The sequence below is a fragment of the Lemur catta genome, chromosome 21 (assembly GCF_020740605.2).
Source record: "Lemur catta isolate mLemCat1 chromosome 21, mLemCat1.pri, whole genome shotgun sequence".
In the NCBI taxonomy this organism is placed as follows: domain Eukaryota; kingdom Metazoa; phylum Chordata; class Mammalia; order Primates; family Lemuridae; genus Lemur; species Lemur catta.
The window spans coordinates 9,146,078-9,174,030 of record NC_059148.1 but is presented as its reverse complement, the minus strand read 5'-3'; the positions used below and the strand labels follow the sequence as shown (position 1 = coordinate 9,174,030).

The 27,953-nt window shown below is 42.6% G+C and overlaps 1 protein-coding gene across 2 annotated transcripts; it reads right to left on the bottom strand.

Moving 5' to 3' along the window:
- CRKL (CRK like proto-oncogene, adaptor protein) lies at positions 1-27,953 on the bottom strand. 2 transcript variants are annotated; one of them, XM_045535142.1, is made up of 4 exons: positions 27,713-27,914; positions 27,088-27,384; positions 16,227-16,692; positions 1-3,666 (listed from the first exon to the last, which is right to left on the bottom strand). In XM_045535142.1, exons 2-4 carry the CDS (start codon positions 27,351-27,353, stop codon positions 3,532-3,534), a joined length of 867 nt encoding a protein of 288 aa, XP_045391098.1. In that variant the 5' UTR covers positions 27,354-27,384; positions 27,713-27,914; the 3' UTR covers positions 1-3,531. The 2 variants fall into 2 exon arrangements, with proteins under 2 accessions (XP_045391098.1, XP_045391097.1); XM_045535141.1 differs by having other exon boundaries at positions 27,088-27,953.

Here is a 27,953-nt window from a genome sequence, read left to right as displayed (position 1 = left end):
TGCTGCCACCACCGGCTGATGCAAGTTTTATTGAGACAATGTACAAACAGGCCATGGAAACAAGGGTTTTGATGCTGGGACCAGTAACGTAAAATGGAATACAAAAATAAAAAGGCACTAATCTGTTAAGAAAAGACACTCGATGTATTCTAAGAATATAAGTCATTTAATACTGTTAATTTTATAGCACAAAATAAAACAAGCTATGATCCCCAAAAATAATTTTAAAAGCTTACACAGAAAATATTATTGCCTGAAGTTTATGATCTTTAAGTTACAGGTCAAAAGAGTTTTATGTTGTTGTTTTAAAACACACAGTGAAGACCGTCTAAGAAGCAAGGCCACTGTTCCTCCTGTAGGGACAACGATCCTGTTTCAGAGAACTGTCCTTCTACTCCTTTAGAATATACAACCAGCTCAGTGTCGACACTGACAGCAGTTACCAGGGACAACTATAGTTCTCCGGTCCCAAAGGGTAGAGTTGAGGCAGAGCTCAGTGGTGTCCAAGAAATCATTAGTCTTAGGTACTGTGTTAAAACAATCAAGAACTCATTCATTTTAAGAGGTTAATGACCATAATATTAAAGGATTAAATTACAAACACCTGGCACAAAACCACATCATCCCTTTTCAAAAATAAAATGTTCATACTTCTCTGAGCGAACATTACAAGAGCAGTGGCCGTCTGTCTTAGGCCCGCCTTGTCTGTAAACAGCTGTAAAGGAGAGCTAGCACAGTGCCAGGGAATCGTGGGCGCCGAGGAGGGCACAGCTGTCCTTCCCTCCCTTTAGTTTTCCAACCATGAGCACAGAAGGTGTCTAGTCTGGGTGACCAAAGTTGTCAAACGGCAGCTGGTCAACTCATCTTCCTCTTCGTTAACCATGGCAATCGGTGGCTCCACACAGCACAGACATGACAAGTATGACTCCTATATTGGAGGTTCTTCCCAGGATAAACTAATTTTTAATCAAGCAGTCAATGCCCTCTAAAACGTAATTTGTTTCCTTCCCAGGTAAAAAACCACAGTTAATTTAACACCCAATACAGTAGAGCAGGGCAAGTAGCAAAAATGAACAATCACAACTGAAACCCCCGCGCTGGGTGAGGTTCGCATTGCTCTACAAAGCACATGTGTCTTCCCGGACCAGTGGGGCACCCAGGCACGAAGCCGAGGCAGGGGCGCATCTCATAAACTTAGTGTGACAAAGGGAATTTCCCTGCCCCGTTAAAAAACGGATAAGGTTCTAAGTCAAAAAGTCACTACTTTTGGCACATATCTTGAGAGTTCAGAACTCAAGGCTCACCTTGTTTTAAGCTCTCAATCTTCTGGCAGCCCTGGAGATGTGTATTCTCATGGGCTGAAATCATGAGCTGATTCATTATAAAACCAACCCCTAAGTTCACAGGGGCCTGGATTCTCAAGTGCTCCACAGAACATGGGTCTTGCTGTTGTGTCAGTAGACATGGCTGAAAGGAAGCCTTGCTTTCCAAAATGCCCACATACTTCTTATGCTGAGTCAACTGCCATCATCAAAAGGTGTCAAGCCCTTCAGCTCAACCTGGTTGAAAAAGGCCTAAGGGTTTATGCCTTCTTTGAACAAGGCACACATTCCACCTTCTGCTAGATACTCCACTCAGGCGCCAACAAGGGTAGGGCTAACCCAGGTCACTGGCAGAATGGCAAGGGCTGTCCCAAGGCAGAGTTTGGGGACTCAGTCACACACCCCTGCCATTTGTGGGTACTCCGGTGGGCCTGAACTCAGAGCAAGCCTACCCAACAGACCTAACTAGGATGTGGCCACAATTCTCACTGGTTAGGAAGAGCTCATTTTCAAGTCTTTTGAGAAAAACCACAGAGAGGCAGCTATGGTGTTAACTTTTCCCAACTGATCATTAATTTTGTCACTGGAACAGTCTCAAGATTCTTTAAAACGGCAGTTATCTGTCTGATGGAATACTGATTTAAAGAGAAATTGAAAAAGGAATGGGAAAATGGTTGTGTTGCTGGTTCTGTCATCAGAATATATCGCTCTAAACCTCAAAACCTAAGAACCTCCAGAGACAGGGCTATAGTTATAGCAGATGCTCAGTAAATGACCTCATTAGGTTGTTGCTACATTTCTAGACCTGCAGTCTTCACTATGAGCTGAGGCTTGTCTTTACCAGGGTCCCGAGGGGAGAGCAGACTGAACTGGACAAAGGTTCCAGAATTCTAATCTGGTATGTGCAGCAGATGACGGATCAGTCACACATTTGTACCAGCTGGCTTGTATGAACAGGCCTCTTTTAACTAATAGGGAAATGCTTTAACATCAACAAATTGATAAACAGTTAATGGTAAATTGGTTAATGTTCTCCCTAGTCCCTAAAACACTAGACGTCAAATACATTAACCAATTTCCAGAGCTTGCATTTCCTTTGCTTGGGAGCACCTCAGACGCTTAGATGGTGGAACCAGTATTAGCAGCACCATCTTTCTCTGGCAGCCTAGGGAAGCTGGGCCAGGGCAGGGAGGACTGGGCTTCAGTGAGTGACATTTAATGATTCATTAATGAATGCTAAGATTCTATGAACAACCACACTTTAAATAAAAAAATTTAATTCCTAACCTTATTAAGGGGTGCATTCATTGAAAAGCTGGACAGAAAACTGGCCCAGTACTCCCCGACCCTGCCCACTGCTCTTATCACTGGCAAACAAGGTGAGTAAAGATTTCCCCAAAGCACCCCCCTCCCATGCTTTTGGGGACAAAGTAATCCAAGAGGCTGTGCATATAGCTTGGCACTCCCCGACTGCTTATTTTTTTGTGTATTGTTTGCTATGTGGTGAAACAAGGTACAACTGGCAGCCAAGACAATAAAGGGCTCTGCTTCAGGGTTGTTCTTTTCATATTCCTTTAGTTAACGCAGCTTCAGTTTAGAAACTCAGAGGCACGTGGCATTCCTTGGACTATCAGAAAAATCCAACCCGCTACTTAAAAACCTGTTCAGAACACACAAGTCTAATTAATTAGTCTTCTAAAACCAAACCAAACCAAAAGAAAAGCCAGATTCAGGGGTTTAGGACAAAATTCTGTCTTCATTAAGGTTCATTTCCTCTTTGTCCAAAGAAAAACAAGATGGTAGCTCAGCCACTGCTTTGTGGAACAGCAACATGCAGTATCTCCCCATGGCCTCGAGCTTTCTCTGACGAACATGACAGAATCAGTCCCAGGTACAAACAGGGCAGCGATGAGGAGGAAGATCCTTTCCTCATCAACCTCTCTCCACTTGTGTGCTTCCACCAGTATTTCCAGTTTATGATCCAAAAAAACTCTAAAAATCGGCTACTCTTTGACAATACGACTATGATACAAATGCCAGGAGGCAGCCGCTGTGTGCATTCCAAATGTGTATGAGAGACTGCCAGTCTGCAGAAAGCTGGACGTCGGCAATGCAGTGTGACTTCCCTTATGAGAGAGAATGCTTTCCCACTTCAAAGGAGACTATGACAGGCAGAACAAGGAAGCAGCAGGAAACAGGGCAACAGCAATCACTCATTTTCATCTGGGTTTTGAGGGTCAATGATTTTGACGTGTGTAAAGGGGAAAAGCCCTTTGCGCCCATTCACCTCGCCTTCCCACTGGCCATTTATATTCATCCTTGTGACTTTCACAATGTCACCAACCTGTAGGGATGAAGAAAGAAGAAAAAGTTAGTATTTCTCTGTAACAAGAAAAAGACAAGTTTACATTAAATTATAAACACTATCATATCCAGGGGAACCTATACAAATTTTTAAAGGACCAATCTATTTTCTTTTCTCCTCAGTGCTTAGAAACAAAAACCAGGCAGTGCCAAAGACACAAGATGCTACCAATTGCCTGGTACACCTCTCAGCTGGCAAGAATGCAAGTTAAGAGAAGCAGCTTTTGAGCATAAAGCAGCTTCCCCTTAAAAATGAACACGTGACTCTCTGAGAATGGTTAAAGTGTCATCAAAATAGTGTATTAAAAATCTGTTTCCAACCAAATTTACACAGGATGGAATTATGTCACCAACCAAGTTGGTGACATAATTCCATCCTGTGTAAATTTGGTTGGAAACAATGAGTTGTCCATTCCCTGCCCTCTCCGTGGGGCAGTCCCTGGGGAAGGAATCCCAGCTCTGAGCATCTTAAAACCACAGGTAATAATAATTCTATCTACTGCCAGGGGACAGGCCACCAGTTAGGGGATGTTCTGCCAGGGGACAGGCCACCAGTTAGGGGATGTTCTGCTCATCAAGGGGAAGGCAGGAATTTTATTTTGGAAGTGGTTTTCAAATTGTTCTGGAGATCCACAGAGCTCTAGGGAGGTGCTATAAGGGTCTAATGAATATCTGACTGGAACTTCAATTTTTCAAAATTGTATTTTATAAAGTTGTAATATAATAAAAGGCACATTCAGGCCAGGTGCAGTGGTTCACATCTGTATTCCTAGCACTTTGGGAGGCCGAGGAGGAAGGATTGCTTAAGGCCAGGAGTTCAAAACCAGTCTGAACAACATAATGAGACCTCATCTCTACAACAAAATACAAAAAAAAGTCAGCTAGGCATGGTGGCACAAGTGCCTGTAGACCTAGTTACTTGGGAGGCTGAGGCAGAAGGATTGCTTGAGCCCAGGACTTTGAGGCTGCAGTGAGCTATAATGAAGCTACTGTACTCTAGCTTGAGCAACAGAGCAAGACCCTGTCAAAAAAAAAAAAAAAAAAAAAACCCAAAAAACAAACAAACCAAAACCAAAAAACGCTCCAAAAACATTCAAAAGCACATTTTTTCCTTTTTCTCTTTTTTTATTTTATTTATATTAGATTTTTATATTAACTTTTCTTCTTTACAAAATCAAATGTGAACAAATCAAAAGCACATTAATGTGCCCCTGACACATTAACCTGTGCTGCCCTGGTAAGCTGCTTTTTATACAGACCTGCCTGGAAGTGAAGCTTCTTTTGCCATGTGTCTGATCAAAGACTACCCCCAAAATGGCAAGGGAAGGGCTAAAAAACGTCACTACTTGGAACAAAATAAAATCAGAAATAAACTGGACGCTGGGGTTAAGACCACATCTGTCACTCACAATGTTATTTCCAATTTTCCCTGCTCATTATAACAGTTAACTGTTCCTTTAATCACTTTTTATAGTAATTCTTATCAATCTCAACTTATAAAATACATTTATACTTATAAAACTTTGCATCTGTCAAATATTGGGGTCCCATGCAATATTTCATTTTCAAAATAGAGGTCTTCTGCTAAAGCTACTGGACTAGGAAGTTGACGGCTTGCCTGAAGTCACCAAGGATCCCACCACTGCCCAGGCAGGTTTAGAACAGCCCTTCCCCCGCCCAGATCACGCTGGCTGTGCGGTGCGGAGAGAGTCACCCCTCCAGCTGCCTCTGCTGCTGCTCTGTCACAGGCCCCCAGTGGAGCCACACCTGCCTTTCCTGATTACCAGGTGGGTCATTACACTCTGAGGACTGGACTCCAGGTGCCCAGATAGCACATATTTTGCCTAAAATTTGTAATCTTAGCCTGCCTTAACTGATGCTTGATAAATGTGGAAGAATAAAATCTCACCTTCCTGAAAATCTTGCTCCAGGCAGCCCTTTCCAGTTTCTTGGGTGAGCTCATCCCTCTAGCCTGGGGGCTGTGAACGTGTTCTCACCTCTTGCTAACCACTACACTCCAGTCCCCCCCCCCCCCCTGTCTGGCTCTTCCAGCCCAGGCTTCGTCCCCTGAGCCACCTGCCACCATCTCCGTCACCTCATCCCAATCACTCTCCATTCCTACAGCCAGACCACCCCCACACCCCACCATACTGTGGCTGCTGCTCCCACCATTTCACCAAGGGCCTCCTAATGGCCCAATTCCAGTTCTCTACCTCTATGACATCTTGTGGCACTTGAACTTGGAGACCTCACCCATGCATCTCCTTTCTCCCCTGCCCCGCTCTTTTTTGTGGTATTCTGTAAAATAACCCTGCCGGATGGCTACTTCCCATTTGGTATTTGTGGAAAGCAAGCCTCTGTGAGGTCAGGTGCCTGGTGCTCCAGGACTCTGGCAGACACGGCCCAGGAGGCTCCATTTCTCTGCTCCCCCAACAGGCACTTCCCCAGCCCGGGTCACACACCACACTCCACTGAGCACTCTCTGAAGGAGGGAACCCATACTCCCATATGGTATGGGTCTCTTATAAACTACTTTCTGGAGAAGTCCACAGAATCAGGGAAAAGAGAATAGAGAAACTCTTCACTGATATCCCTCAGATGTCGGGGTAGATGGCGGAACAAAGCAGCAACGTTCTGGAGGACAGAAGTGGCAGGCACAAGGGCCTAAGGACAGTAGAAGACTGACATTTGAAACATCAACAGAACCAGGCCACCACTCTGCTTTTTAACCCCTACCTCCCAACTCCTCCTCTCTGCACAGGAGTTAACATCCAAACTCTGACCTTGAAGGTTCTGCCTGATCGGCTCCTGCCTCTTCCTCTCTGACCTCATTTCACGCCACTCTGCCCCTCCCTGCTCTACTCACACTGACTTCCTTTCCATTTCTCAAACTTGCCAAGCTCTTTCCCAGATACGGACTATATGACAGATGTGAGGACAGGATGTGCTGGGAATGCCAGTACGCTTTTAACACTCCAGGCTTTTGCCCGCAATTGCCAAGCTGGTACTAAGACACCTTGGACCTCCTGCTCTTCTTTCACAGGTGAAGAAACAAGCAATCCTGACCAAAGTCAAACAAGTCCTAAGGACCACCCAAGCCACCTTATCAAGCCTCACATGCAGACAGCGACGGCGTGGAGTCTCACTGAGAGAAGGAAGCAATGGCTGTAGCCATCATACGCCGGTGCTTATTCTGCTCAGAGTACTGAACCAGGTTCTGTGCTGTGTACTTGAGATGCATGAAGACACAACGTGAATATCACAACTACTTTAAACTAAGATCCAAGATCTACAATAGGATGTAAGTTTTTCTGCTAAAAGCAGGCACAGAGCTGGGCACAATGGTGCACACCTATAGTTCCAGCTGCTCTGGAGGCTAAGGCGGGAGGATGGCTTGAGCCCATGAGTTTGAGACCAGCCTGGACAACACAATGAAACCTTGTTTCAAATAAAATAAAAACAGGCATAAGATGGTACAGTGCAGTAGTCCACAGCATGAACTTTGGAGCATGGCAGGATTGAATGAAATGTCCTGATTCTGCCACTTTTAGTGGCGACATGACCATGGCAAACTGCTCAAGTTTTCCAAGTCGCAGTTTTCTCCTGACTTTGGAAGTCTCTTGCAATAATTAAAATGAAGTACTACATGGGAATCACTGACTAAATGGTAACCATCATGAGAGTGGAGATTCCTGAGTAGAACACAGCCTGCATCCCCAAGCCCCCCGCTAGCTTCTACTGGCCACACCCTTTGGAAGCACCCAGGGAAGAGGTGGAATCGGCATCGAGAAGCACAGCCCGGTATAAACTGGTTAGTTTTCAACCTTGTCAGTAACAAGGGTCCTCTGAAAACCAAAAAGGAGACATGAAGAATGGCTTAACAGAATGAGAAATGAGAGGCCTGAAAACAGGGGTTCTAATAAATTACTCTGACAGATGCTGAGCAGCTGAGGAACACAATGGAAAGACGGAGAAGGTGAGCTAGGTACTGAAACCGCCACGAACACTCACACTTCACGAACACTCACACTTCACGCCTCCCACTGAACTTGTAATTCTGGCAGCCTTTACAGCATACTTTCCACACGATCCTACCTAATCAACTTAATAAGATTTACTGAACATCTATCGCATGGCAAATGGGTGGGTCAGTCCTGTTCTCAAGGAACTTGTCTTTGGTGTGGGATAGACAATGCTGTTTTCTACCTCAGTCCAAAGCCCTTTATGTGGCGAACAAGCCCCAGAACACCAGCACACAAAAGATGTCCTGGCTGTGTTATGCAGCCTGCTCCCCACAGTCACAGGCCTGGCTGTGGACCAGCTTCTTCCACGGCTCCACTGATGAGTGCTCAGGCTCAGATCCTAAAATGGTTGGTAGCTTGGCAGCCATCTCGCTGCTCCTCTCCTCACTCACTGTGCCGGTGCAGGGCCCTTCCTCTGGGTTCGCAGTACAAGGACTCAGCCCAAAGCAGCACTCACTCTGGAGGGCAGATCAAGCTCAAGGTGGATGAATATCAACTCGGTTGAAGGAGCTAAGCCTAGAAGAGGTAGCTGACCCTATCAATGAATCAATAGGAGGCATGTACCTCACCATCTTTATTAATTTCCTCCATATGTACTAGGACAATCCTAATCATTATTACAACTGTCAAAATACCAACTTTGTGCCTGGCTGCACTTAGCACTTGGGGAGTGCACACACTAACTCCAAAATTAAGCATATGCTAGCGACACTGCTCAGCCCCTTTATGTCTAGTGAAGATCGGGCATGGGGAAGGCAAGAAGGGACCTCTGGCTGCTGTAAAGAGTTTCCTACAGCCCTACTTGTCCTGAGTGTGTCCAGGAAATAACTCTACTGTCCGACCTCTGGCATTTGATTCATAGAACACACAAGGCCCTAGGGGGCCCAAGTACTGGTTGTCAAAGCAGTTTTTTGCTTCTACAATCAGCGTCCACTCCCTATCCTAATCCGAGATTGTACACTCTCAGGCTACATAAAAGTAGGATGAGGAGTACAATGGTTAACTGGAATCAGAAGTTCTAACTTTGGCGAAGGTGAATGGGTCTCAGTGACCACACAACATCCTAAAAGTATACACAGAATTGTATGCAAATGCATTAATGTATGTTGGTTTTCTGGAGAAGGATTTCCTAGTTTTCACTGGATTCTCAAATTGGTTTATAACGCCAAAAAGATCTAAAACAAAATAAAGACCCATGTACTATAATCACCAGGCAGGTTTCATCCTGCTACTTGTGGCTTTTGTTCATTTAGTCATTCAACAAATATGAATATCTATGTGCTAGGCCCCAGAAGGATACAACAGAGAACAAGGCAAACACACACCCCTGGCCCTCAAGAGCTGCCTGGGTCCTTCACCTGTTTTACCACCTGCCCCTATATTCTCTGTACTCCTGCCTGAATCAAAGCTGCCAGAGCCAGAAGGCTTCAGAAGGTGACGCCCCTTGTCCATTTGCCCTGGGTAGCAGTCAAGCATTCTCACGCACAACTGAATGCTATCTAATGGTTTTTAATACTGAAGACTTGGTCTCTTCTTTAAAATTCCCATTATCCTTCAGAGTAGTTACTTGGTTCAAGAGGACTGTTTACTGGTTAACACTTCTTGTGAAAATACAGGAATTTTATTTTAGGATGGGCCAGTGGTCCAAGGTATCATAGGCCAGTATACTGTGATGCAAGAGAATGTGGGTTTATAGAAAGGAATAAGTAAAACTATTTTTATTTGCAGATGACATATATATAAAATCCCAAAGATTCCACAAGACATTAGAGCTAATAAACAAATTCAGCGAAGTTGCAGGATACAAGATCAACACACAAATGTCAGTTGTGTTTCTATACACCAGTATTGAAAAATTAAAAAAGTAATTCCATTTACAATAGCATCTAAAAGAATAAAAATACCTGGGAATAAATTTAATCATGGTGAAAGACTTGCAAACCAAAAATTATAAAACATTACTTAAAGACCTAAGTAAATGGAAGACATCTGTGTTGATGGACAGGAAGACTTAATGTTATTAAGATGTTGGCCAGGTGTCGTGGCTCACAACTGCAATCCTAGCACTTTGGGAGGCTGAGGCAGGAGGATCACTTGAGGCCAAGAGTTCAAGATATTACTAAGATGTCAATACTACCCAAAGTAATCCACAAAATTCAGTGTAATCCCTATCAAAATTCTAACAGGATTTTTTTCAGCAATGGAAAAGCTGATCCTTAAATTCATATGGAATTTCAAGGTACCCCGAAATAGCCAAAACAATCAAGAAAAAGAACAAAGTTGGAGGACTTGTACTTCCTGACTTCAAATTACTACACAAAGCCACAGTAATCAAAACAGTGTGGTACTGGCATATGGAGAGAAACACAGAAAACAATGGTATAAGAGTTGAAGAGTTCAAAAATAAGCCCACATATCTATGGTCAATTGATTTTTTTTTTTTTTTTTTTTTTTTGAGCCAGAGTCTTGCTCTGTTGCCCAGGCTAGAGTGCAGTGGTGTAATCATAGCTCACTGCAAGCTCCAAGTCCTAGGGCTCAAGCCATCCTTCTGCCTCTCAGCCTCCAGAGTAGCTGGGACTGCAGGTACACGCCAACATGCTCAGCTAATTTTAAAACATTTTTGTGGAGACAGGGTCTTGTTATGTTGCCCAGGCTGGTCTCAAACTCTTGGCCTCAAGCATTCTTCCCGCCTCAGCCTCCCAAAGTGCTGGGATTAGAGGCGTGAGCCAGCCCAACTGATTTTTGACCAGGGTGCCAAGTTCATTCAATGGGGAAAGAATATTCTTGTCAATGAACGCTGTTAGGACAACTGGATCTCCAAATGCAAAAGAAAGACTTTACCAGCCTGAGCAAGAGAGAGACTCTGTCTCTATAAAAAATAGAAAAATTAGCCAGGCGTCATGGCTGGTAGGCATCTGTAGTCCCAGCTACTCGGGAGGCTGAGGCAGGAGGATCGCTTGAGCCCAGGAGTTTGAGGTTGTAATGAGCTATCATGATGCCACTGCACTCCAGCCTGGGCAACAGAGCAAGCCTGTCTTAAAAAAAACAAAAAAGACACAAAACCAGACCAGATGTAATCCAATGACTAGAGGTTTCAAAATGAGGTAAAGACAATCCAAGAAATTCCAACAACACAATCACAGATGACACCAATGGAACAAAGAACAAGTATGTTGAGGGTGCTGGTTAGCTCAAAGAACTCTGAACATCATTTTAAAAAAATATCCCTCAAGGGGACATTAGTACTTTGAGACAGGAGTGTGCCAACCTGCTCATGTGCTGGCAAATTAATAAACTACTCTTTCAAAACAAACAAACAAACAAACAAACAAATACAACAAACCCTCAAAAGAGAAACATGCACCAAAGATTAAAGGGTGAAAGGATATTCTTATGCTGATAAGGATACGTAAGTGTTCACCAGACACACTTAGACAAACAGGAGTAAGAGTTTAAAGCTGATCCCCTGCCATATAGAAATTATACCATAGGACAATGGAAGAACTAGAGTCAAGTCTCTTGGGTTTTGTCAAAACAGGGAAGATGGCAAATTCTATAAACTGTAAAACAGTGACTTGAAATCAAACCTGGACAAAATTCTAGATGCAATTAGTAACAGATGGTTTGTGAGGATTTAGAATGGGAACCACAGCATCTGGAAGCAGCATGGGCCCACCAAGAACAAGTCATGCCAGACTAACCTCCCTGTCTTTTAATACATAACGAAACATAGATCAGGATTGGCTGCATAGGAGGATTTTAGTATCAGGTCACTAAATATGAAATGTCCAAATTCAAATCAAAAGTGTAGTTTACTATATCTCAAACAAGAAGCAGTACAATTAATCCAAGTACATGCCTAAACTATCAGCACAGTTTTGCCACATTAATAGTAGCTTGTTTATGTCAACAGCGAAGAGCCTGGAGACAGAGTGGTTGTGAAATCATGAAAGGCATTTGCCACAGCTTGTTGAGAATTGAGTATTTTTCCTTGCAAGAAGTGGTCCACAGCCTGGAAAAAGTGGTAGTCAATTGGCGCAAGGCCTCATGAATATAGTAGATGACAAGACAGTTTCCAAGTCTAGCCTCTGTAGTTTGAGCAGCCTGTTCGTGTGACATGTGGTTGAGCATTGTCTTGCAAGAGAATTGGCCTGTCTCTATTGACCAATCTCGGCTTAATCGCAAGCATCCTTGTCATTTTATCCAATTGGCTGCAGTAGACATCTATTGTAACGGATCGATCAGGTTTCATGAAGCTGTAGTGGATAATACCAGTGCTGGACACCATTAGCTTTTTTTTGATGAATACTCAATTTTGGACTGTGTTTTGGCACTTTATCTTTATCCAACCATTGTGCCAAATGCTTGCGATTGTCAAAAAGAATACATTTTTCATCACACATAACAATACAGTGTAGAAATGGTTCAGCTTTATGTCTTGACAGCAAATAAAGGCAAGCTTCGAGATGATTTCTCTTCTGATGCTCGTTTAATGCATGAGGTACCCATCTATCCAGCTTCTTAACCTTGCTGATTTGTTTCCAGTGGTCCCATACTGTCGGAATAGTAATGTCAAATCTTGCTGCTAATTCATGTGTAGGTTTCCCATGGATTCTCCTCCACTATAGCTTTCAGCTCATCATTATCCACTTTGGTCTCAGGTCACCCAAGTGGCTCATTTTCAAGATTAAAGCCACTGGAACGGAACTTCTCAAACCATGGATGTACTGTGCATGTGTTCATTAGCCACCTCTTTCCCAAACACTCTGTTGATATTTCGAGCTGTCTGCACTGCACTGGTTCTATGACAGAACTCATTTGAAAATAACACGAATTTTTGACTTATCCATGGTTTCACAAAAATTGCTCTAAAAAAATTTGAAAAATATTCACAAGCTAAAATGTACGTTTGCCAAGACTGAGGATGTACCTTCATAATAAAAATAAAACAAGGAGTATCAAAGTGACTTGTCAGATATCAACTGTCCAACTTAGTACTTAAAGAAATCGGACATTTCATACTTAATAACCTAATATAATTCTTCCTCCACAGGATCTGTTCCACTGACTTTGATCCCCACAGACCCCTAGTTTATGTCACCAATTGTTTTCTTAATCCACACCTTAGGGGAATGTTCGACCAAAGCTTCATTTAGACAACTGGATACAAATTTTCATAAAGCAAATATGCACGGGTGTGTGTCCCAGGGTTAAGTACAATTCTAACGATGCTAAGAAAATTCTTCCCTTTCTTTTCTAGTCAGGAAAGCATACTGGACACAAGTGAGTAAGAATATTATGACAGGGAAATCAAGTGCTTATTCTAAATTTAAAAGTCAATATGCCATCATAGGGATATTGAAAAAAAAAATCAATGAAAATGTAAATTGTCTAAAAACTTCAGAACTTCCATCAGTTGTGAGAAACTGGCTATTTCATGCCTCAGATGAAGGCAATGCAAGAAAATTGTTAATTTCCTCAGCTTAGTTCTTTGTGATATGTGTTAATCTTCTCAACTTCCCTGGCTTTGTCTTTTGCCACTTTTGCTCAACATGCTCAGCGTGCCTGCCTTTCTATACTGCCTCCCTCAACTTGAGAACATTTTTGTAAGTTGTGACCTGCTTCCAAAAGCCCAAAAGATCGTTGACCAGAAGAGAATGTTTGGAGCAAGAGTGTTGTTATAAAATACCTGTACTCAACGTTGCATTCTTTGACACTGTGGAGAAGGAAGATGTTTAAGAACAAAGCACAGACCTGCATTCAAGTCCTGGCTTTTACTGGTGTGATCTTGGCCAAGAGCCCTTCCAGCCCCACTACACCAACCGTACCAGAGAGCTCTGTTGTTTTCAAGGATTGGGGACACCAACACAGATTCAACTTGCATGAATACCAAGTGTTCCCCCCTTCAAATCAAACCGCAGGATCAACTAACTTCTTGAAAAGAAGTGAGCAAGAAAGAAAAATGGCTAAACACAGACTGGTTTTAAAGTATCTATTTACTTGCATGAATATTCTTTCAAAAACCAAGTTTTATGGAAAAAACTTGTGAAATAATTCAAGGAATAAAGTTCATCTAAGCCTTCATCATTCTCTGTAATACTATCAAGGGGAATAACAAAGCTTCAATTATTGGCACATTTTGTCCTACTTATCTCACTGTTTCTCATTTTAATTTTAATACTTTTCCTGGTAACCTAATTGCGAAAGTCCCTAGAGTTGTTTTTAACAAGATCAGACAAGCATCACTATCCTAACACCTTTAGAAGATAACATAATCATCAAAATATCTACTTACACTATAGCCAAAAGTCTCATTTAAATATAAAGAAAGAGAAATACCACAAAGTGGAATTTGGCAAAGGTCTATTTCTCAGGTTCTATTTACACTCTTGCAGTGAAGCACCAAAAAAAAAAAAAAAAAAAAAAAAGGCCTTTGATGAAGCTTACGTGGCTGGGTTAGCATCATGAGGCTCAGGTGTGGAGACCTCTCTCTGGAGTCTGAGATTAGGAGAGCTGTGTCATAGGCAAGTATGTGGGTTATCTTAAAATATACATCATGAACCAGGCTTCCTCCCACTCCTGGCCTCTCCTGGGCACCTACCTACCTACCTACTCACTCATCAAGCTCTAAGTGATCCCCTCTATGACACCTGGTATTCTTCCCTACAAGCCCCCTGTGCACACTCCGAAGAACACACACACCTCAGAGCCAGAGGTCAAGAGGAAGGTACCTGAGATTCTCACGGGGCACCTCAACCCCCAAGGTTCTCACCTTGGTGTGCCAACAATCAGCTGCCTAACACACGAGTCCTACTCACTCTCTGCATCCTAGCTCCTTACTCCTATGCTGAGATGACAGATGTGAAAATGCCTCAAAAGGCTGAAATCATGATGCAAACTGGAGGGTATTCAGAGCCCAGAGTACTCCGTTGTTATTCTAAGCACTGAAGTGTGGACCAGGCCAGCAGTGTGCACTTGTGCACTTGGGCAGGTCTGTGTGGGGCTGAGAAAGTTGGAAGGCCTGCTCAGCCAGGACTCTTTTATCTGTGGAGGCAGCTTCCTCTGGTTTCTTTCCTGTTCTGGGGAGAAGAATAAAAGCACTGGAGTCCTCCCCAGGCTCTGGTGCCTACCACCAGCCTCAGGTGCTCATTCTTTCCTTATAGCCAACATGAGAGGGAGACAAAGTCATGGACTCTGAAACAAACCTGCAGGTGTAGTTCACTCAGACACTACTCCTGGTCCAAAGAAAACTGAGGACAAAAAATACACATAAAACAAATTATAGCTAACTTTTATCTGTGGGCAGGCTGTTCTGTGGGCTAAGTTTTGCTATTTTGAAGCAGCAGACTTCTTTACTTCATCATTCTGTGATGCACTTGGGCTGTCTCTCAATCCTCCTCTATTTTGACCTTGGGGTGAATGCACAGAGAATAATCACTAACTTAATCTCTCTCAGTTTCTCTGACATATATGCAATTTGATAATACTAAGGAAGAGTATCCTACTGTATCATATTATAATACTTATATAGCAGTTTGTAGCTTCCAAAAAACTTTCACAAGCATCATTTTATTTGATCTTCACAACAGCCTACTGAGGAAAGCATAACAGAGTAATGTGCATTCCCATAGGTAAGGGCGGAGAAACTCAGAAGTGAAGTGATCTCTCTTAGGTTAAAAAATAAATGAAACAACTAGAATTCCTAGTACCAAATTCCATGTTCTGATACAAAAACATTCACGGCCCACTGCATTGTACTCACTCAAAAAATTTTTTATTCTTATTTTTTTTTTTTTTAGAGACAGAGTCTCACTCTTTTACCCAGGATGGAGTGCAGCAGCACAGTCATAGCTCACAGCAACCTGAAACTCCTGGGCTCAAGAGAGATCCTCCTGCCTCAGCCTCCCAAGTAGCTGGGACTACAGGCACATGCCACCATGCCTGGCTAATTTTTCTTTTTCTTTTTTTTTTTTTTGTAGAGACAGGGGTCTTACTCTTGCTCAGGCTGGTCTCAAACTCCTGGGCTCAAGCAATCCTCCCGCCTTGGCCTCTCAAAGTGCTAGAATTACAGGCGTGAGCTGCTGTGCGTAGCCATAAAAGGCAGTTAATGTTTAGTTAGAAGAAAATGACTTGGCAATTAAAACACCCAAGTTCCTCTTTCGTGCTATTATAATTTACAAAATCTGTAACAAGTAAGGGCTGATATATTTTAAAATCATTCCTCTGCCTAGTTCTAGGTCATGGGTCTTCCGTAATTATCATCTTTACTTACTGAAAAGAAAACCAACTACTATGAGACTAAATCTATGAGACTTTGGGAACAGACTGAGAACTTGGGAGAAACAAAGAATAAGAAAGGGGCAAAAGAATCACGTGAAACACTAACTAGTGCATCCGCCAAAATCACCTAGCTCTCTAATTCCCATGAATATAATCTTAAATGAGCAGAAACTAAATTAAAACTAAAAATGAAAACCAAATGTCAAAGGACCCCAAAAGCTGTCTTAATAGATTTTACCTCTAACGCCAAGGCAGTCTTGTCGTAAGCACAGGGTACTCTTTTCTGGATTGCTTTCGCAAAGACAGGTCCATTCTGTGTGGATGGCAAAGGGTTGATCGCTGCTCCAGGAGTACTGGAAACTGCAGGTAGAGGAGTTGTGGTCTGAGGTTGAGCGTATGCATGAGCAGGCTCTGGGATCCCATAACTGTTGGAATTCCTATTTCCATGCTTTCCGTGTGGTGAGGATCTAACAAGCTTTTCAACATAAGGGACGGGAATCATCCCAACCCGGCCATCCTTGTTCCGGGCACTCCACCACTGTTCTTCAGGCTTCTCAATTATCACTAGGATCTCACCCTTTTTAAAGGGCAGGTCTTCGGCATCATTCCCAGGAAAATCATAGAGAGTCCGTACATATTCCAGATTTTCTTCGGCTGTAGGCAGGTTAGGTGCTGAGACAGATCCCATTGGTGGGCTTGGATACCTTAAGAGAGAAAGAAAATTACTCTAAGAGAAAACTCTTACTCTACGCCAGTGTCTGTCAAACTTCTTAATTAACCTCTCTGCTCTATAATAAATTCTTTTCCTTTCTATGGTCTCAGTAGTTAAGAAGGTTCTGTCATGTTGTAGTTTCTGTAGTCTGTATTGTAACAAAAGTTAATATCCATAATATACCTTTTCATGTTACACGTCAAGTGTATACACACAAACACATCCCATTTCTGTTTTACAGAAGCCTCTTGTTTACACAGAGATACCTGCTCTGAATTTATTTTTAAAATCTCAAGGTCAGTAGCTGCTTTCTTTGGACCCTTGTCACAGCCATCACATCCTCTTCCTCCCAGTCCTAATCTATGGCTCACACCCTGCACACTTCCCTGGACACACACAGAGAAGATGACAAAGGCCTCTGTCTTTGGTCTCTCAAAATATAAAAAAAGAGGGCTTATATGCTTGCCAAATTAAAAAAATTCATCCCACATTTCATCTCACACAGGAATTACCATCTAACTATCAAAATGAACGCTTGTTAAAGCTTCACTGCAAAATTCACAGGCAAGAGCTCTCATCTAAGCATCAGTCCACAGGCACCATCGCCTTTGCTGTGCCTACGGATTCAATGTGGATTTGTCAAGCGCCTTGTAGAACACAACGCACTCCAAGAGTAAGCTACAAAAGCACAGTTCCTGCTCTCCAGCAACACCTCATCTGCCAAAGAAGTACAGAAGTCTCTCTTTACCTAAGAAATGTTCTGAAAAGCTGCAAACACAGCAAGCTTTGGAAAAAACTATTGGTTTTTCTGAAGCACAGAATCTACACTGAAACCCTGGGCTTCATCCAAAAAGTCTGCACCTGCTTAGGAGGTGGTTTCACTTGCAGGACCACCACCAGAGCCTGGTTCTTGAAAAGGCCCAAGAAGTATGCTAGGATAGGATATGCCTGTTCAACCACTGACCTATGGTTTCAATTTCTTTTAGCTTCAATTAGCTCATGGCCATTTTCCTCCTTCTTCCTTTTTCTTTCTTTCCCCCAAATAGTGATCTAAAAAGTATTTCATATTACAAGGTGATCTCCTATGTTGAAGCATTATAATTAAAAAAAATTTCCTTTATAAAAATTTTCACCATATTGGCCGGGTACGGTGGCTCATGCCTATAATCCTAGCACTCTGGGAGGCTGAGGCGGGAGGATCGCTAGAGGTCAGGAGTTTGAGACCAGCCTGAGCAAGAGCAAGACCCCGTCTCTATTGAAAAAATAGAAAGAAATTATCTGGACAACTAAAAATATATATAGAAAAAATTAGCCAGGCATGGTGGCGCATGCCTGTAGTCCCAGCTCTTCGGGAGGCTGAGGCAGAAGGATTGCTTAAGCCCAGGAGTTTGAGGTTGCTCTGAGCTAGGCTGACGCCATGGCACTCACTCTAGCCCAGGCAACAGAGTGAGACTCTGTCTCAAAAAAAAAAAAAAATTTCACCATATTACAATATTCAGTTAAAAAAAGGAAACAAAAGAGAATAAAAATCCCATAGTTCCTGTCCTAAAGAAATTATAATTATCTTTCCCTTCTTTTCCCCTCCCACTGTCCCAGTTTATGGCTTTCTTAAAACAGAGTCCTGTATATACCTATATTTCTCTGCCTGCTATCACTTCACAGGTGTCTCCACACATTCTGGTCATTTTCGTGATCATTTTTATGGCAGAGTGACATTTCATTCTGTGAGCCTGCTGCAATGACACATCCCTGGATATTATTTTTTATATTTCTATTCAATCATCAATATTATAAATGCTTTTGAGCGTATTTTCCCTACATTAGACTTTTAATAAAACCTAGACTCCCAGAACTGGAATTACCAGATTAAAGAACATGAACTTTTTATGGCCCTTGGTACACACTGCCACACTGCTTTCTAAAAGGCAGCCTTCACAATGTGGCGAAAACTTACATTTTTTAAATGCAAATAACTAATTTCACACTAGTCAGAATACCATGGTTATTAGGAGTTTGATTTAAAAACTCAAAAGGCCTTGTTATTTATTAACAACTGTACAACCAAAGGGCAAAATGATTAATATCAGTACCTAAAAACGGATACAGAAGTAGTAAGAGCAGCAGTAGTAACAATGAGTTAGTATTAGTTATGCCAGGCACTGTTTGTAGTCTTTGAAGACATTAAATTATGTAATCTGCAGAGCAATACTGTGAGGTAGATGCTGTTATTATCCCCATTTTACAGATGAGGAGCCAAAGAAGAGGTGAGATTTGCACTTATGTAGTCTGGTTCTAGAGTCCTCACTCATAACCTCTAAGCTAACCAGCCTCAGCGATAAACCCTGCATCTTTTTGGTATATGAGAATTAATGTCATAATGCATGTGAAGCATTCACAATTCCTGACAGCCCTGAGCATCCAACTGGCAAGCATGAAAACACACACACCCTTCAAGTACATCCCTGTTCTTATTTCAAGAGCCACGGAGATTCTGTGAAAAGTATGGTGAGTACCCATATACAAATTTCCATTTATTAAGAGCACAATCAGTTCCACCTCAGATCCTATTCAAGGGTATTTTAATTTTTGTATAGTTAAAAGTTAAAAGCAGTTTGGGGGCACATTTTCTCAGGACCTCTTAAGGCCATGTGCTCCAGGCCAGTCACACATATTTGGCTCAGAATAAACCTTTAAAAAAAAAAAAAAAAGCAGCTAGTTTTACAACAGAGACCATGGGGACACCACTAGCACAGCTTTAGTGCAGATTAACGCTCACAAAATCCATTTACCCAGGTAGCCACTGGCCTTACAATGTAACTAAGAATTGGGGGACAAAAAAAAATGAATAAAACAAAATTTCCTCTCTCAAAAGACTGATAATTTAGTAGAGGAAGGCAAATGAGAGCACAAAGTGTAATTAACGTGTATCATGACAGAAGTTGACGGGGCAAGGAATACTCGAAGGAGTTTTGCTCAGGGTCAGGAGAATGAATAAGGCAAGGCGATGCATAAAAAACTGCTGAAAGCTGGCCCCCTTTGAAGTTGAAAGATTTTGTTGAGGGTGGGTTTATGTATTTGGTTCTACACTAGAAATTGACTAGTGCACCTAAGACTCAAATGCTCCCTTTCCCAGCCTCCCCACAGCCCTCAGTGCTGGTTCCCGCAGGCACAGACCAGGAGCTCTGCTGGCCAAGGCCTTCCAGAGGTCGGCAAACTTCTGCAAAAGGCCAGGTGGTATAGACTTTAGGCTTTGGAGGCTACATATGGTCTTTGTCACATATTCTTTTTTTAAACAACCCTTTAAAAATGCAATATAACTATTCATAGCTCCAATACACCATACAAAAATGATCTGAGTCTGGCCCAGGGGTCTGAAAACTATGGTCTGTGGGCCATTAGGCCCATTGCATGGTTTTGTAAATATAAAAATTTTTTTAGAACATAGCTGAGGCTGGGCATGGTGGCTCACGCCTGTAATCTCAGCACTTTAGGAGGCTGAGGTGAAAGGATAATTTGAGGCCAGGAGTTCAAGACTAGCCTGGACAACATAGTGAGACCCCCATCTCTACAAAACATTTAAAAACTAGCAGGGCATGGTGGTGCACACCTGTAGTCCTAGCTACTTGGAGGCAGATGGAAGGATCGCTTGAGCCCAGGAATTCGAGGCTACAGTGAACTATGATGAGGCCACTGTACTCCAATCTGGGTGACACAGTGAGACCCTATCTCAAAACAAAACAAAACAAAACAAAACAAAATCCAGAAAACAAAAAACAACTCCCCCAAAAAACATGGCTGATCCCACTCATTTATGTATTGTCTATGACTATTCTTTGCTACAAGAGCATAGTTGAGTAGGGACTCTATGGCCACAAAGCTTAAAATATTTACTATCTGTCCCTTTATTAAAAAGTTTGCTGACCCTTGGTCTAAAAATCCCTGGGTTGAAGAAGTAGAGGGTGCTTTTCAACTTTGCTTCCCCAGTGAGGGGGATGAGCGTACAAATTTGATAAAGATGGAAGATGTTTATACTTTCTCTACTACTATACTACTTCTACAGTGACCCTGCATTTCCTGATTTAGTACTTGCATAGATATCCCTAAATCTGACACCAAATTGATCTCACAGCCATACCCTGACATAAATTCAAAGCCCTCTACCCCATATTCTCAAACTTCTTTGTTAATTAAAATCCCCCGCAAACTACACATTGGTCCCACTGAAGAGATGAATACAGGATGCTGCCAGGTCAAACAGCCTGCCCTTTCAATTAGAACCCGCTGCCTAAAGAAATACGAAGCCTATTAATTGAAAAAACTAATTGCTTCTCAATTATTTCAGTTTGTTCCTTGAGCAAGACTAAAAATAGCACCCTCCCCCAACTTCCCTTTAAAGTTTATCCAAATAAGACAGTCCAAGGAAGCAAAGAAAAAAAAATAAAGTTTACATATAAAGGGTTTTCCAAGCCCATTCAAACACCCTAGACTCATGCTTCTCACTCTCTTGTGCCCATGGTCCGTGGCACATTTTGAGCAGCAAGGCCCTGAGTGACTAACTGGTAATTGGTTTTTCTTATTTAATGATATAAACCCCTCTCCTCTTTTGGTTAAGAGCATTCTCAGCTTCATGTATAAACCATATATAAAACATCTTCTTTAAACCAGGAGTGTTAATACTTTCTAAGCTTAAAATCTGCTTATTCATGCTGAAGCACCTATACAATCACCTTCTGGAGAAAGGGAGTTCCAGGGGAACTGGTAATGTTCTAGTTTTTTTAAAGCAGGTACCTGGATAGTTAAGATTTTTATTTCATATATGTATGTGCATATATACACAAACTCATTTTGTATGTATGAAATATATCACAGTAAAAAGTAAATATATCATTGGCAGAAGAATCAATTCCAAGAAAACTAGCTAAGTACCTCTCTAGAGAAACTGCTTTAGGTAACCACTCAGTGGCATCTGATACCAAGGTCCCCTCTGGTTCACCCCTGGGCATTCAGGCCACGACTAATGGCTCTATTATGCCTGTGGCTGCCTCTCCATTTCCTTCCACAGCTCATTCCGGTTCTGCCTGCTCATTCTGTCTAAGCTAAGACTCCAAGTACTCAGTCCCCACCTCTCTTCTCAATAACAAACCCATTAGATTGCTAAGTATCACCTGGATTCCAGAAAGCTCCTCAAAGATTCTCCCTGTTGAAAACAGTCACCCCCTCAACCCTAATCCTTTCTCTCCTCTCAAAGGTACCACTCAATCCTCTTTAAAGTCATTCCTCTTCTCCCATCATCTGCGTACAATTGCCCTGCAAACACTGCCGATCTCCACTTTATATTCCTATTGCATTTGATCTTAGTTCAGCTTCTCATGGTCCCTCTCCTGTAATGGCCCTTAATTAGTCCCATCCTCTAGACTCTATCCTGTTCTACACCAGAGCAGTTTCTAAGAAGTAAAACTATCACAACAATTCTCTTTTTAAAACCTTAGATGGCTCCCACTGTTAAACTCACTTACAAGGCACAGGAGGCCCTTTACATGTTAGCTTCCCCTTCCTTCCTAGCTTCCTGCCCATCACTCACATTAATTACAACTCTGCGCCTTTCCCAGCAGGCACTGGCACTACCTCTTCTACCTCACATACTTGTTCTCATCCTTCCAGAATAACTTGAAAGAGCACCTCCTCTTTCAAGCCTTCCCTGACCCCTTAGGCACAGTTGATTACCCTTGTTTTAAAGGTCCCATGGCATTCTATTTTAATTTTTCAATAGCCTGAGGTTCTCAAAGACAAAAATCATGATTTACTCCCATTATATTATATACCCAGAGTCTAGTATTGGGCTTTGGTATACAATCAGCCTCAATATGCTGAAGCATTTCCCGAGCCTATTTCTACTCTATTTTGCTTGTGAAAGCACGAAAGACCAGGCACTCCAATTACCTAACCCTGGTTGAACTGTCATACAGACCAGGTGAGCCCCTGCTTGTCACCTGGTGTGCCGTCGAAGCCTCTTCACCTCCCCACCTCCCCACTCTTTCCATGGTCATTCCAGGCGAGCTGCCCCACGCATGGCAGTCCTGCCTTACTTGTTATGATTTTAGCTCAGGATAATCTGAACTCCCACTCATAAACAGGACCCCCTTTTATTTATCAGAAAGAACTAAAATATTTTAGACTTAAGGTCCCTTAGAAATAATCTAGTCCAACTGTTATGATCAAAAGGGAAAGTCTCAGGTAAAAATTCTATGCTAATTAAAATTACTGGTAACCTTTCTCCCCTATTCCCAATTATGAAAGTCCAGATTTGAGTTCTTAAATATTTAGGACACGGGATGTGGGGAGAAGGTGCAACCATGCTCCTGTGGTATCCCTCTGTCCCTGCAGGGCTTGGCTTCTGCTTCACAGGTGTGAGGCTCCTCCTATGAGCTCTCAGGTTTGACTAGTCACCCTTTCCTGGTTCTCTCACAGCTACTTTACCATGCATGGGAATAGCCTTAAAAAAAACAAAACAAAACAAAACAACCTCAGTAACCAGTAAGCTCCTCAGGAGCGTGATGGGGACTATCCAATTCAATGTTCCATATCACCAGGTACATCTGATGCTCAAAAGATTGAGTAAAAAATATGATTTCCTCAGTTTTTAATGGTAAATTTTTATTTCTCATGATTTAGTTTTTTTCTTACCCTGCATTTACATAAGCTAGACACAGAAAATTTTACAAGTGAAGCAACTATACAAAACACACTTTCAAGTTTCTAAACCATGGGAAAATGTATTTAATATCTAAACAATCCACCCAGAAACCTTCAGAAAGAATCTGCTGTTAAAATGGAAACAGCCCTTATTAAATAAAAAAACACTGCAGCTTACCTATATACTAACTATAACAAACAGAATCTTAAAAATGTTTATACTCAAATAAAATGGAGGCAAAATCACCAATAGGATTTCTGTGTATGAAACGATTTACAATATAAAAATTACACCCATGTGCAGAAAGAGAATCCTTTAGGGTCATTCAAAATAAAAACTACCCAACAAGACACCTTTTGTGAGTTATATATTTTTTGTGAGTTGTATTTAAAATAACAGGAATATCACAGACAAATACAAAAAGCAATTAATAAGATAAACCCAGAGGACACAAAGTTACAAATATACCAATGGTCCTTGTATCTTCCCTTCCCCTTCCACCCTCTATCCACCAGCAACATCAATTTTATCTCCACAATAGGCATCCCCAAGTCACAGCTCCACTGTCACTATCAGTCACCATGATTTCGCACCTGGATTACAGTAACAGCCCCAGTTCACTCCCATGCCTCAAACTCCTTCCATGGAGGCCACAGCATTTTAAATAAAATCCAATTCCTTACCTCGACTGTAGTCTCCAAATTGTTCTTATGACCCCCTTTCTCCCTTAAGAACCACACTCCCAGCAATGGTCTTTCTTACCTCAGGACATTTGCATAAGCTTTTCCCCAGGCCTGGAAGGCTCTTCCCCACCAGTCAGCCCAAACCTCAAGGCTGGTTTCTTCTCTACCCTAAGTCTTAGCTTCACATATTCTCTAACCACAATATTTTATGTAGGTACCTTTTGTTACATTCTCTCAGCCTAGGATTATTTCCTTCATAGCATTTATTAACCTTGTAAGTGTTTGTGTTTTTATTTTTTTGAGACAGGGTCTCACTCTGTCGCTCAGGCTGGAGTGAAGTGACATGATCATAGCTCACTGCGGCCTCGAACTCCTGAGCTCAAGTGATCCTCCTGCCTCAGCCTCCCAAGTAGCTAGGACTACAGGTGTGCACCATCATGCCCAGCTAATTTTTCTATTGTACTGATGGGGTCTCCCTATGTTGCCCAAGCTTATTTTTCGACTTTTTAGTCTGTCTTCTCCACTAAAATAGAAGTTCCATGATAGAGAAAGTACACATCTTTCCCAGTACCTATGCTGAGTTCTAATACTAAGTATCTGATTGAAAATATAAAATTAAAAATCATAAACCATTCCAATAAAAAGGATCAGACTAGAATAATACAAGCACCAATCCTTAAATTCAAAGGAAGACACTATAGTTATGAACTTTAGCTATGCAAAAGTTAAAAAATGAACTATTAGCTAAGAGGCATGAAACTCTGGCTTTAAAAGCTCAATTTTGATGTCTGAAAAGTTAAACCACTTAATTTATCCTGTTTGGGGCATGAAGAAGCATTACATTGTGTTTTCTATTTGGCCAAGGCTCTATCTAGTAGCTATAAGCTTTCTATAAAAGACTAATAACATGTCAAACCTAATCAATGAAAATCAGGTTTTGGAGTGGCAATTCAGATTCAGTATAACAAAGTAAATCCAGTCAGGATCTAATTCAAGCAGCACTGTGATCTCTTTCAGAGATAACAAGGAAAATGAAACACTAAATTACAGCAACACGGGAGTGGAGGAAGAGGGCACAGAGGAGAAACAAAACTGGATGAATGGGGGAGGGTCAGGGAAAAGACCTATTATTTGTGAGGGGACTGGAACAACAGGTAGGCTTTCAACAGATGGAGAGTGGGGTGTAGTTAGATGGTCAATGAAGAGCCAACAGTCGGAGCAAAGGTACAAAGGTGTGAGCAGGTAGGACAGCTACCAGGGAATAAGGGAGCAGCCTAGCAGAGCTGCAGTGATGGAAAGGCAAGAGAGGGCAAAGACAGAAAATTACATTTGGTATCTGAAAAGACACATGTATGGAAAATCTAGAGTCGATTTTGTGGCTAATGGAAAGCAGCATATTCCTTTTCCTCCCTCTAAAAGGGGATCAAGCCATTAACTCACATTTTTTGAAATAGCTGTATTATTAGTGCCTGTCACCTCAATGTAAGCTCATGCCTTGCACAGAGCACAGCTTAAAAAAAAGGCCTGATATTAATTATATAATTCACTTTCACGAATTAGAGAAGTAATTTACTTAAACATATTACAAATCTTATTACAGTGGGTTCAATTCCTTATACTGGAATTATATTGTGCTCAAAGTTGACTGCAACTACCAGCACCTGCTAGAAACTACAGGTTTCACCAGATTCTTAGCTGTTCCGGTCTTTGTTATACAGTATTTAATTTATAATCGCTTTCTCCCTGTTTTTAAAGTCCATTTAGTTCAGTAGCTAATCTTATACTCATTATATTGCCATGGCTTTGTTTCTTTTCTATCTCTATCCCACACAAGCAACACTTATGCATCTAGTTGGTATCCTTAATTAATTACAATGGCTTTTAATGTTTAAAATTCAGAGTTAATACTTTGTCAGTAAATCTATAAAGTCAGCAACATCTCATCCTGAAAAATCTACATCAACACTCAGTCCTTTTAAAATAGATGTTTAAGAAACAAACTAGGCAGTCAAAGACCTTTTTACTTAAAAAATTCTAGGCAATTTCTCAACTCATATTTGACATAATTTAAATAAAGAAACCTCTGATAAAATACTTATTAGGGCAAATTAAAGCAAATAAATAAAATAATACATTTTACTTGGAAAAGAGAAGGCTTGATGACCAGTGTCACTTCGTGTTCTTAACTTTAAAATAGATATTAAGTCATTAGCCTTATTACAAAATGCACATCTAAAACTGAACTACGATTGAATCAAGGTGAGTGCCATTCAAAATTCTTTTAACATTCTAGCCTTATTCTTCCTTGGAAATTAACCAAATTGATCTCTGGCCTATTAATGGTCCACCTTGTGGAAGGAAATACACACAAAAAAAAAAAATTTCAAAAACTGTCCTTGCTGAAGCCAATGCACCCTCTCTTTTCTTTGTAATTACTTTATTGTGAAAGAGGTGGTGTCTGGCCTGCTTCAAACTTGGCACCTGAGTATCAATATATAGTTCTGAAATTTCAGTTAAAGGTTTTTGTTTCTAAACGCTAAAGCACTTTCATTTGGCGACTGTTCCAAAGGTTGCAATCCTGGAGCTCTTAACCTGGAGTGCCAAGGACCTTGCTTGAACGGTGTGGAAACTTGCGTGTATATGCATTCTGGGGCGGGGATTCCCTGGCTATCTTCACATTCTCCAAGAAGTCTCTGGTCCAAAAAAGGTTTTTCAAACACCACCACCACACTGCATTAATATTATAGCCAGACAGGCAAGGTAACAAAAGGCAAGAAGCACGCATTTTAACCACGCAATCACCGTTAAACACATTTAAAATGCATCCTCTCATCCTGTGACCCAGATCCTGGCACTAGCCTTCCGTTCGGAATGCCTTCTGGAAAATAATCTGATTCAGAATGGGGGGGAATGGGTTCAAACCTCCCACCCATACACTCTCTTCGACCGATCCCCATTCTCGACGTTCTCGGGGTGGCTGCACGCCCTACAAGGGCGGGCACTCGCGTACCTGGGCGCAGGCTCGATTAGGGTGGTGGTGTCCAGGTAGTGGATCTTGTAAAACTCCAGCAAGGCCGGCAAATGGTCAAACTCCTGATCCCCGATCTTAAATCGGCGGTTGGGCAGCGAGTTGATGATGTAGTGGGAGACCCGTGAGTTCTCGGAAACGGACAGCACATAGTCCCCGGGGCAGGTGGAGGAGTCGCGGACCAGGAACATGCCGTGCCGCTGGCCCTGGAGCCGGGTCTGCGCCTCCTGGCGAGACACCGGCCCCATGTACCAGGCGGAGCGATCTGAGGAGTCGAACCTGGCAGAAGACATGGTGTCGGGCCGGGGGCTCTACGGCGGGTCGGGGCGGCGGCCGCTCTCGCCTGCTCTGGAAGCCTTTGCCCGGCAGACGGCTTTAGGGCCGAGGAAGGGCCTCTCGGCACACCTCGAAGCGCGCTTAGAGGGTTGGGCCAGCACCTTCCTCACGGCTCCGGGCCCGCAGCATCCTCCGCCGCCGCCCGCCTGCTCCGGGGCCGCCTCACGGAGAAAGCCGGGCCGGGAAATGCGGGGTAGAGCCCGGGGCTCGGGGCGAGCAAAGCTGAGCCGCAGCGGAGGCCGCCCGGGGATTCTCGGGCTACCCGGCGTACCGTGGGTGCCTCCAGTGACTCTCGGCCTGGAACGCGGCGGGTCGGCAGTCCCACGGGTCTTCACCGACCCCCGCGGTCACGCGAAGCACCGAACTCCGAGGAGCGTCGCGCCTCCAGGGCGGTTTTGCCCGTCCCGTTCCCAATAGCCACAGCAACAAAATGGCGGACGCGGGAGAAGCTGCCGGCCACCTCCCCCTCCGCTCAGCGCGCTCCGTCTGCGCACGCGCAGGGCCTGGGCTCC

Excerpts from the sequence above, each read along its gene's own strand:
- CRKL (XM_045535141.1), bottom strand. The coding sequence starts at position 27,398 with ATGTCTTCTGCCAGGTTCGACTCCTCAGATCGCTCCGCCTGGTACATG. Across the intron at positions 16,693-27,087 it reads CTAATCGAGCCTGCGCCCAG|GTATCCAAGCCCACCAATGG; the intron begins GTACGCGAGTGC and ends TTCTCTCTTAAG. Across the intron at positions 3,667-16,226 it reads AGACTGCCTTGGCGTTAGAG|GTTGGTGACATTGTGAAAGT; the intron begins GTAAAATCTATT and ends TCATCCCTACAG.